Consider the following 10,151-nt stretch of genomic DNA (forward strand, 5'->3'; position numbering starts at 1 on the left):
CAAGAAGATCCACAAATACAGGATCCACAAATACAGCTAGTTATACTATATACTTGATGCCTATTAGATTCAGAATTTGAACTGAACTCAAACTCAAATGGTACTCAATTCAAATTCAATTCAATACTTATCAGATTAGAAGCAAAAGATAAGAAAAGAATTTGATGTCTCACATAACCTGCAGGTAGGGGTTATCCATGAAATAATTGGAAATGGAGCTGAGGCCAATGGTTATTTCCCCCCAAGAATAATGTAAATGGTAATTTTCGGGAATTGACGAAAACTTTTGACTCTACTCAAATATATTGTTCACTATTGAAATGAACAATCATTTTTATGACTCTCAGTGTAAGTTGACATTGCTCTTTAATTGGTTTTACAGTTTCTAATTGCTTTTACTTTGCTCTACTTGTAAGTGTTTGGATTTCCTATTCAGATTGTCCCAATTAATTAGAAATCAAGCCAAGTGTTACTTTGGTTTATGTTGAAGCATATTCTAATAGGTTAATGCAATGGCATCTTTATTTCAGGGGGCACATGTTGCTGGCTCATGCTTGGTATCAGAGACAGAATTTACATAGGTTATTCTTGTCACTTTAAAGAATATGGTTTATCATTTGGTGAAACCTTTTTAACACGGTTTTTCCACTTCTGTTCCTACCTCAATGCAGGGTCGCTCCAGACTCAAATCAAGACCTTGAAGAATTTGTGACAGAATTATTTTCAGGCCTTTCATGCACTACAATATTCTGTATAAGTGTGCTTGGAGACCCTTATGCTAGTTTGTTACAAAAATTGTTGTGTTTTCCTTCACATGTGCATGCACGGATTTTGGTTTCATGCTTGAACTCTAAGAATCAACCTATCAGTATGCTTCTACCAGTGGATTCAGTATTAGAAGGTAATTTTGTTTAATAGACACAAATTGATAGCATGTCTCTTAGTATTTACTTGATGTACGTATGATTTCTGCAGTGCTGAATAATTAGCCAATTTTAACAGGAGATTCAGATGATGTTGGTTATTCTGGAATAAAGGATTGGAACTGTCCATGGGGTTCCACTGTGGTTGATGATGTAGCTCCAGAGTTTAGATTGATATTGGAGGGGGCACATTCGTCATCTGTGAAACATCCTGTACAAGATACAGATGAGAAAAAGCTTCACTGGTGGGTGGAGAGGAAGAATTTTGATCGCCATGCACTTGGTAAATTTTTGAAGTAGGTTATACTCTCCTTCCTCTTTTTGTCTGCAGGCTTCCATGAGTTAAATTGGGTGACTTGCCATTAGATCACCTGTTACTTGTTAACATTAGCTGTCACTTTTTTTGGTTTCGAAACTATATCATTTGTCACTACTGAGGTATGTATTTATGCACCAGGAACTTGGAATATTTATGGTTTGGTACTTGGAAACTTGTGGTACTGGGTGAATGGTCAAACTGCAAGCAGTTGGACTTGGTACATAAGAAGCTAGTGCGCAACTTGAAATCCAAATTCAAAATGGAGTTAAATGAGAGTCTTTTGAAAGTCATCCTTGTTCCAAATATGCCTTTGAAGGAGGTGCACGTGTTACACAGCTTTGTCTTAAGAAAGGTTCCTTTGTTAGTAAAGTTGGATGTTTAGAGGAAGAGAAGTGTATGGCATCACGTAATGAATCTAATGGTGGCGAGAACTTGTCTGAGTTGGCCAACAAACTAGTATTAGAAGCAGTGAATGGGCTTGAAGGTTTACATTCTTCTGTAAATATAGAGCCAACAATATTAGTTCTGGACTACGAGGTGCAGGTATGTGCCAGATTCCCTATGTTTTCTCCTCAAATTTTAGACATTAATTTTCCTAAATATTAAGCCAAGTCATTTTCTTGTTTGAATGGTATAATGGGAAAGTGAATGAAGTTACCACTATGATTTATTTTCTAACAAATTCACTTATTTCTTGCTTAATATACAAGTACTCGTACTACATTTCGAAAATCCCAAGCTATGTTCAGTCTCTTGAAAGTTTTTGCTGGATCATTTATGCAGGCATGGACGTAGAGTTGGTTCTTCAACTCATGAGAGTGCTCTAGTTCATTATTCACCTTTTTGAATCCACAGTCGTGGACATATACGTGCATTGGGCTAGGCTTGTGTTCCTCTTTGCTAACAAGACACTTTACAAAGTGCAGCTTACATATTTGGTCATTTACCTCATACTTTTCCATTATTTTATCACTTGTTAGACCACATTATTTACATATAATATGATTGATGACTTTTTGTAAATAGATTCTAAGTCAACTCTCATCTATTCTCTTTATTGTAAAATCATCGTTTCAACAAGCTGATCGGCTGAATGGTTACTGCAGATGTGTCCTTGGGAGAATTTACCAATCCTAAGAAACCAGAAGGTTTAACGAATGCCTTCTGTTGGTAGCATTTCGGCAACAACCAATAGAAACTACCACAATCAAGATCAAATTCAGAGTATTATTACTTCATTTCCTTTGATAGATCAGTTAGATGCCTTTTATCTTCTGAATCCCAGTGGTGATCTAAATTATACACAAAATGAATTTGAGACATGGTTTAGAGATCAAAACTTGGAGGTAATAGCTCTTTCTATACAAGAAAGAACATGCCATGTAGACACCTGCAGATTAAAAATCTAGAATATAAGTTCTGTAGGGGGATCTGAATCTTGTCCCTCCTCACACACGCATCATTGCATTTCTCACCAATTTATGTTTTAAATTAGATGCATGAGTGTTTGACAATGAATCATAGACAGATTATATGTCCCATACAATAATGTTTCACTTGAATAACATTACATGGGAGGCTGGATGCGCACCTCCTGCTGAAGAATTGGCAGTAGCATTGAAAAGCAATGATCTATTTATGTACATTGGCCATGGATGTGGTATGTTTCGATTTTACATATTGCTCATGTGTTGCTGTATCTATGCAGTTACTTCTATTATTTTGCATAACAGGTTACACAATCATCTGTTTTGAACTTTTATTTTGTGTACGTGCCGTGGTACAGGGCAACAATATATTCCTAGACTTGAGATTCAGAGACTGGAACACTGTGCCTCAACTCTCCTGATGGGAAGTGGTTCTCTGAAAATGGATGTTATGTTCCACAAGGTACTCCACTATCCTATCTGCTGGCCGGTTTTCCTGTCATTGTCGCCAATTTGTGGGATTTGACGGACAGGGATATTGACCGATCCGCAAAGGGGCTTGATTCTTGGTTGAAAGCAAGGTCGAGTCCCTGTGTGGGTTGTGCCCAATGCAACAAGAAAGTTGCAAAGAAGAAATTGGCCACACACACCTGTCTTGTGAGCATAGGCCGAAGGTTGGATCATTGATGAGTGAAGCACGTAAAACTTGCCAGTTACCTTCCTTGATTGGAGCAGCACCGCTATGCTATGGTGTCCTAACTGACATATGGAAAAAGGAGTTGTAGTACCATCACTGGTTGCAAATGCAGATGAACATGAAAGATGTTAATCGCTTTTCCTCCAATTTTTGTCAATATCTTAGCAAATGAGTATATGGTAATCAAAGAAGGGCAAAGCCGAAGTACCACTAACAGATATAGTGAAGGTTGATTCAACACATACCATTGTAATCCTTTCTGTTTTTCCCCTCTGCGCTTCTCAAGCTTTCCAATGTCAATAGCTGGTAATGTTTTGTTTTGTCAAAAGGATCTAAAGTGATGAATGAACCATAAGTCCAAAGTGGACCATTGGTCGAGTGCTACATGGAGAAGGTTAACGAGTCTTAATATATCGCGCACCTCTATCTAAAGACGTCTCTTTCATATAAGAAAATCATTTTATTTGAGTCAAGCTTCTCTTTGTATTACTATGAGTACTCAGGTGGACTAGAGACATGAATTATGAGCAATCAAACACCCGGTAATCTTTATATTTACTGATTCACTAGTGAGACTGTAAACACCAAGATGGATGTAACCCTTTTTGTTGAATGACAACCCTAACTACCAGATCTATATTCGAGTTTTAGTGCATCACCAGCTTGGTGATACCAAGTTGACATTTAACCTCAATGTCGACAAGGTAGTCTAACATTAATACTTGCTTAGACAGCTAAGGTAAACGTCGGTCGAAATGAGACGTATTTTCAACTTTGGTCACCTATCAAGTGCAACCAACTCTTTTTATTTTTTTATTTTTTTTATGAGATATTCGGATTTTTATAACAGTTTTTAGTCACCTCATCATATCCCCGAGGCTTTGGAAATGGCAAAGATGTCAGCTGACAGACGCCACAATAATCTTTGGTCATACATTTCGAGTCGGATAAAGCTTTTTCTACTGAATGGCGGCAAAAATATCCAGAAACCGAAAAATAACGATAATAACAAAGTCCTGATTGCTAATCAGAAAATCTAGTTCTCTTTGGAACTAATTAGAAAATCTTGAATATAATCACAAAATACAAATGTAGGCTTTTAATCCAGTGCGAAATACATACAGAAGAAGCTATATTCATAGGTTAAGGGGCAGATTACGGGTAACTAAGGAAAAGTTACATTTGAAAATATATTACACAACACAGGGAAAAGGTAAAATACCTCCATTTTACCTTTTCCCTTGCTATTCAAACGAGAAATAAATCAATGCAAATGCGAGAAAGTAAAATCATACCTTCTTTTTTTATTTTGCTTTGTGCAGAGTCCCTCCTAAAATTTGTGTGCCTACGCAATTTTCCTATTCCTCCCCCTTAACCATTGTTCAGCCTATTGTTCCTCACTATTTGCTTCTCTACGTCTACGTCTCCTCCCGGAGCGTCCCAGCAAGACCCTGCCATGACGCCGGAGCCGGCTCACCAATGACATGCCGCCATCATCATCACCGTTACTGTCATTGTCGTCATCTTGATCAGAGGAATCCAAACCACCAATAGGAGTCGTGTGCCGGATGCCAACGCTACCGTCTGATGCCTGGTGGAATGCCCTCTCATGCTGCCTCATCCGTCTGTTGGACCCAAATGCATGCCAAAGAAGAACCACATCCAAACCCAACCCGAACCCTGCATTCCTTCCTGCAGCATCTGCATCAAAACCACCATCCTCTTCGTCCGAATCAAATCCATAATTATTTCCTTCTATTACATAATCTCCAAAAAACATTGCTCCTGGCATGGACGACTGTATTGTGCTGATCACATCATCCTGTTCCCTCTCACGTTCAAGGCTTCTCCATTTCTGTTCAACTACAGGATCCACTTCCCGTGGCCGGGCTGACGGGTGCTCTGCCTTAACATGCTTCCTAAGCTCCTTGTAATTTCCAACAAATGAGCAGTTTTCTTGCATGCAGCTTCTCTGTTTTGCATCCAGATATTCTCGTGCTGGTTCAAGAACAGTCCAGCCTTTCACCTGGCCCCTACAGAGGGGGCATGCAAGCTCTGTGATTTCACACTTCTCAACTGGCAATCCAGAATCTGGTACCACAATTGGATTAGTGGCAGAGCCATGCAATGATTGTCCATGATCACATGACACTATTTTTGTGTAAGCTTTCTTGTACTGGTCAAGACAGTTGGAATGTCGAAAACTAGTCCCACACATGTATGGACGACAACCTTTGTCATGAGAGGAACATAGGAGAAGAACAGCATTGTGAGGGTATTCCATGCACACAGAACATGTTGCATCCTCCCAGTCCTTTTTCTCCAAGTTTTTGGAGCATTTCTTAGGGCACAGATCCTCAAAGATATCTTGATTAGAGCTCAATGGGTATGGAGCTGACCTGTATTGTCGAGAAGCAATCCTGCGTCGTCCCCTGCTACCTTTTGCCATTTTCCGGGTATACCTGAAAACCATATTGCGCATATACAAATACATGAACCTTTAAAATTTTGAGCTATACGCATTATATATATAAACACGTGCGCGCGCGCACACACACGTATGTAATATGAAAAATGTCACAAACACACATATGTACATGACTACTACATGCATACATATGTGAATCTGGGGTTTAATTATCACTGATTAACAGGAGCAAAATAAGAAATCAGAATCCCACGTCAGAAAACAAATCATATGCAGTTTTCATCATCAATAATTTGAGGAACACATCTCACAATGGATCCAGAACACAAAACATAAATTTGCTGAGAATACTCAACTTCTGCCTATAGTTTGGTGGAACAAAGGACATAAGACAAAACTTCTTGTCTGAAAAGTTGCTTAAAAAAAAAAATCCCCATCAGCAGTTTCTATAGCAAGCCAAGAAAGCATTAGACATCAAGCTGGAGGCACTTATGACACTTCATGAATCATACTATCAAACTCCTTCAGGCACTTTGCTCCATAATCTCCTAATCTCCTATCCTATAGATATTTGGATTCTGTACTTAACTAGGTAATTAAATTTGTGAACGAGCTAACTTTCCCATTACATTCTTTATCCTAGAGGTGAATATTAGCAATTTCCTCCCACATTAAGACTTCAAATATAGCAACATGGTGGGCACAAATGGATGCATATCCATTCTCAAGTGAAGAAGAACCAAAAAATATTCTAAACAACTAAGCCTCACTATCTCAACAAAAAGCAGAATAATAACAAGAGTAACTAAAAACACAAAATAATAAAGAAAGAAAAGAAGTACTCACTTAAGTGTTACCTGACCACAACCAGGGGACATATGCCTTCATATAGTTCAAGAGATGTGACAACTTAGGGCCATCTAGACCATCCAGAACAGTTGTTCCAATCACGTAATAAAACAGAGGCATTCTTGCTTGACAAATTTCAAATTACACTGGGTAAGGATGGTAGCCTCCTGACTTAGGTTGGCGTATACTAGGCTGCTTAGCTAAATACAGAATTCTGCAATCCAGCAAGATGCATATTCCAAAAATTAACATTTCAGACAGATTTTCGGAGCCCATAGATGTTGCAAAATACTAATTTCAAAAGATAAAGGGTTGTAGAAGGAAGAGCAAAAGGAGGGTGAATGAAGTGACTAATCCTAAACATTAATCTAGCAAATCACGGACCACTTCTAATCTGGCACCATTTCCTTCCAAATTATTTCTCATGATTAATGTTTAAATAAAAGCCAAAGGGATTTCAGGTGCCAGAAATGTTGCAATATACTAATCTCAAAAGATTAAAGTATTGCAGAAAGAGGAAGGTGATTAAACGTGCAGAAATTCTACGACTGTTCTGAACATCACAAGACACTTTGCTTCAGAACTAGACAGTATTTTGTTCCAAAATCGGATACATATATTGCAAGGTTTATCCAAAAATGAAAAATAGAAGTACATACGCATCGCAACTTCAAAGTGATCAGTTTGTCAATGCAGCCCTTGTAACAAGTATCACAAGCTATTGTTTTCAAACTTTTGATGGACTTACTGAAGAAGGCTCTACGTTTGTACTGAGCTTATGCAAATTTCGACAGGGGGTCAGACTTAAAATGGTTAAAAGTTATCATCACTGGCGATGAAGGATCAAAATAGTCTTTTAACTTGTTCAACAGATAAAAAGTAAAACGCAGCAAATCCAATGAGGCATAAAATTCAATCCAAGAGTCTTTTGTTTTAAGGAAAAAAAGTCGAGGGTCCACAAAGTTGGTTGAGTGCAACCAAAGAAAGCGTACTTGTGCAGTAGAAGTGGAAGGACTTAATTACCATGGAAAGATTTCAAGCAACTTCTATTCCTCAGAAAGTTCTCTGCATACTGTTTAGTTCTGCTATTGTGTCCTATGAGGCTATGATCATACAAAACTACAGACACAAGACCTGTTATTTGATTTTCTTAACAAAATCTGGATCCTTCTGAACATGCGCGCTATCTAAAGTAGGCATCATAAAATATATAGTACAAAGACAATTATCGGGTTCCTGCAATTTTTCATCCATCAATCTTCAACCCTCTCCACATGAAGCACCAAGGAACCTCTCGTTTCCACCTCTCAAGATACCTTTTGATCTCACTTCCACACCATATCTAAATTCTCACGTTTTTTTCATTATATTTCTCTCCTGTGAAGCCTTGTAATCTCAACTCACTTAATGACTCTAGAATATACAATCAAATTACCGAAATTCCTTCAGCAATTCTGTACTGAAAGAAATACAGAACTACAAAGCAATGTGCTAAAGCTACCATAACAAAGAAAAGGCGGATGTTCTTCACAAATCAAATTGCAAACATGCATCGAGTGCAATGCAAGAAGATAACCGAACAGAAAATTGCAAGGCCAGCTAAGAAAACAATCCAAAATTGAAAACGAAGAGCCTAACCTGTGGCTGCAGTATGAGCAATTCTGGATCCGAGATGAGTTAGTTGCAGAGAGAAAAGTGCATCTGAATCAAATCATAGGCGAAAACAAAGTACCGGGTCAGAGATTTATACAGGATAACGTGTTTGATTAATGAAGCACGGCTTCACAAATTAATTAAACAGCCAATAATGAAGGAACATGGCCTCTTGACCTTTATCCATCTAAGACAGATCCACAATACTAATATTCAATTTCAAAATCCCAAAAATTAAAAGACGCAAGGACAAAAGTTAAAGTAAAAATGTAAAAAAAAAAAAAAAAAAGAAGAAAAGAAAAAGAACAAAGAAAAAAATTCATGCTTTCAACTTCTGGGCACCATCTGTTTAACCCCAAATCGTAAAATTTAGCCCCAAAAGTGAAGTATTGAGGACTTGGGATTGCTCAACTTACAAGCAAAGCTAATAAATTTTTCACTTTTTCAGCAATAAAATAAAGAAAACTCCAAAACTCGATTAAATTTTCGGGATTTTTCTCCGCAACCATACAAATTATGAAGAATGAACAACGAACACAAGCAAAAAAAAGAAAGAGCATCGCACCAGATATATAAAAAAGCTTCGCAGAAGGGATTTGGTAAGAGAAGAGGGATGAATTGGGCGAAGGAATCGAAGCGAGTAAAGGGCGGGAGAGAGAGAGAGAGAGAAGAAGGAGGAGGAGGAGAGCAATCGGTGTTTTTAGATGGTTCGACTCATTTCTACGCTACTCTCTCTCTTTCTCTCTTTGTATATTGAGACCTTTTTTTTTTTTGGTTTACGAAATTGAGGCCATTTTTGGACAGAGAAGAAGAAAAAGAGATCGAAGGCCACGCGAGGGTTGGGAGCGTGGGAGAGACGAGGTGTGTTAGTGGTTTAAGTGGCGTCACGTTATCACGTGCCGGTTATTTGTAAAGGCACGTTCTGGCGTGGGCTTTCTAATTAATTTCACATGCCGAACTATCTCTATGACCCTATGAGCAGCGCAGCAGCATATCAAATCTAAATCCATCAGAAACTTCGTGTTGAAGGTTGATTATTCCTTCAAATCTTCGATTTATGTATAAGTTATTGATAAAAGATTACTCAAAAAATACATCTTTAAAAATTGAACTAGCAGGTCTCACACACTCTGTCACACACTCACACAGAGTGTGTGGAGAGAAGTTAAAAGTAGTGAAAAAGCTTTTCATATAACTAACCCATTTTCTACTATTTTTTTATTTTATTCATTTATTTTCTATTTTAAAATTTACTATATTATCCATATTAATTAATTATATTTCATAGTTTTTTAATATATAAAGGTTAAATTGATAAAAAAATTCAATTTTAGAGAGCAAACTCTCTTCTCTTAATAATAACTAGACTCCAAACATACCCTAAGGTGTGGATAATTACGTGTGGGAAGTTACTCCACAGAATATGGAGAAAATTGCTGCACATATTTTGTTTTTGATTTTTGATTTTTTTTGTTAAAATTCTTTTGTTTTTCTTTTATTTGTGAATTGATCATTTTGTCTTTCTCAAATATTTCAGTTCAAATATTTTTTAATATTTGAGGGATATTTTGGTAAAAAAAATTTTGTTTTGGCTGACAAACTCTCTTTTCTTAATAATAGTATAGATTAAACATATAAGGATTAAATCTTTAAAAAAAAAAAAAACATAATGACTAAATCTTACAAATAAGGACAATCTGCTCTTCATTGCTATATATCATGAGTTAATTTACTATTTTACCCTTAATTATTTCTTTTACCTTTTTTTATGTTACTTTTTTTTTTTTAGAATAATCCATTTTATGTTACTTTTTTTTTTCCTGAAAATAATCTATTTATGTTACTTTTCAAAAAC

The 10,151-nt window shown here is 37.0% G+C and overlaps 2 protein-coding genes across 5 annotated transcripts; one reads left to right on the forward strand and one right to left on the reverse strand.

Moving 5' to 3' along the window:
- Positions 1-212: 212 nt before the first annotated feature.
- LOC133744479 (separase-like) lies at positions 213-3,091 on the forward strand. Its single transcript, XM_062172583.1, has 12 exons — positions 213-230; positions 383-411; positions 531-581; positions 672-901; positions 1,003-1,206; positions 1,255-1,274; positions 1,381-1,420; positions 1,559-1,785; positions 2,269-2,338; positions 2,494-2,588; positions 2,767-2,902; positions 2,976-3,091. The coding sequence occupies exons 1-12, from the start codon at positions 213-215 to the stop codon at positions 3,089-3,091; spliced, it is 1,236 nt and encodes a 411-aa protein (XP_062028567.1).
- A 1,295-nt stretch (positions 3,092-4,386) lies between these two features.
- Positions 4,387-9,083, reverse strand: LOC133742922 (uncharacterized). Of its 4 annotated transcripts, none has more exons than XM_062170627.1 (4): positions 8,862-9,083; positions 8,282-8,344; positions 6,641-6,857; positions 4,387-5,828 (listed from the first exon to the last, which is right to left on the reverse strand). In XM_062170627.1, the coding sequence occupies exons 3-4, from the start codon at positions 6,670-6,672 to the stop codon at positions 4,754-4,756; spliced, it is 1,107 nt and encodes a 368-aa protein (XP_062026611.1). In that variant the 5' UTR covers positions 6,673-6,857; positions 8,282-8,344; positions 8,862-9,083; the 3' UTR covers positions 4,387-4,753. The 4 variants fall into 4 exon arrangements, with proteins under 4 accessions (XP_062026611.1, XP_062026613.1, XP_062026614.1 ...); XM_062170629.1 differs by having other exon boundaries at positions 6,652-6,857; positions 8,862-9,082; XM_062170630.1 differs by lacking the exon at positions 6,641-6,857 and having other exon boundaries at positions 4,387-5,829; positions 8,285-8,344; positions 8,862-9,082.
- Positions 9,084-10,151: the final 1,068 nt, after the last annotated feature.

This window comes from Rosa rugosa, chromosome 4, assembly GCF_958449725.1.
Source record: "Rosa rugosa chromosome 4, drRosRugo1.1, whole genome shotgun sequence".
NCBI classification, from domain to species: domain Eukaryota; kingdom Viridiplantae; phylum Streptophyta; class Magnoliopsida; order Rosales; family Rosaceae; genus Rosa; species Rosa rugosa.

What these genes read in the sequence shown, in the direction of transcription:
- LOC133744479 (XM_062172583.1), top strand. An exon ending in CAGAGACAGAATTTACATAG is followed by an intron (nt 582 to 671) that starts GTTATTCTTGTC and finishes ACCTCAATGCAG; the next exon opens with GGTCGCTCCAGACTCAAATC. An exon ending in AGTGGATTCAGTATTAGAAG is followed by an intron (nt 902 to 1,002) that starts GTAATTTTGTTT and finishes CAATTTTAACAG; the next exon opens with GAGATTCAGATGATGTTGGT.
- LOC133742922 (XM_062170627.1), bottom strand. Translation starts at nt 6,672, where the DNA reads ATGTCCCCTGGTTGTGGTCAGGTAACACTTAA. An exon ending in TGTGGTCAGGTAACACTTAA is followed by an intron (nt 5,829 to 6,640) that starts GTGAGTACTTCT and finishes TATGGTTTTCAG; the next exon opens with GTATACCCGGAAAATGGCAA.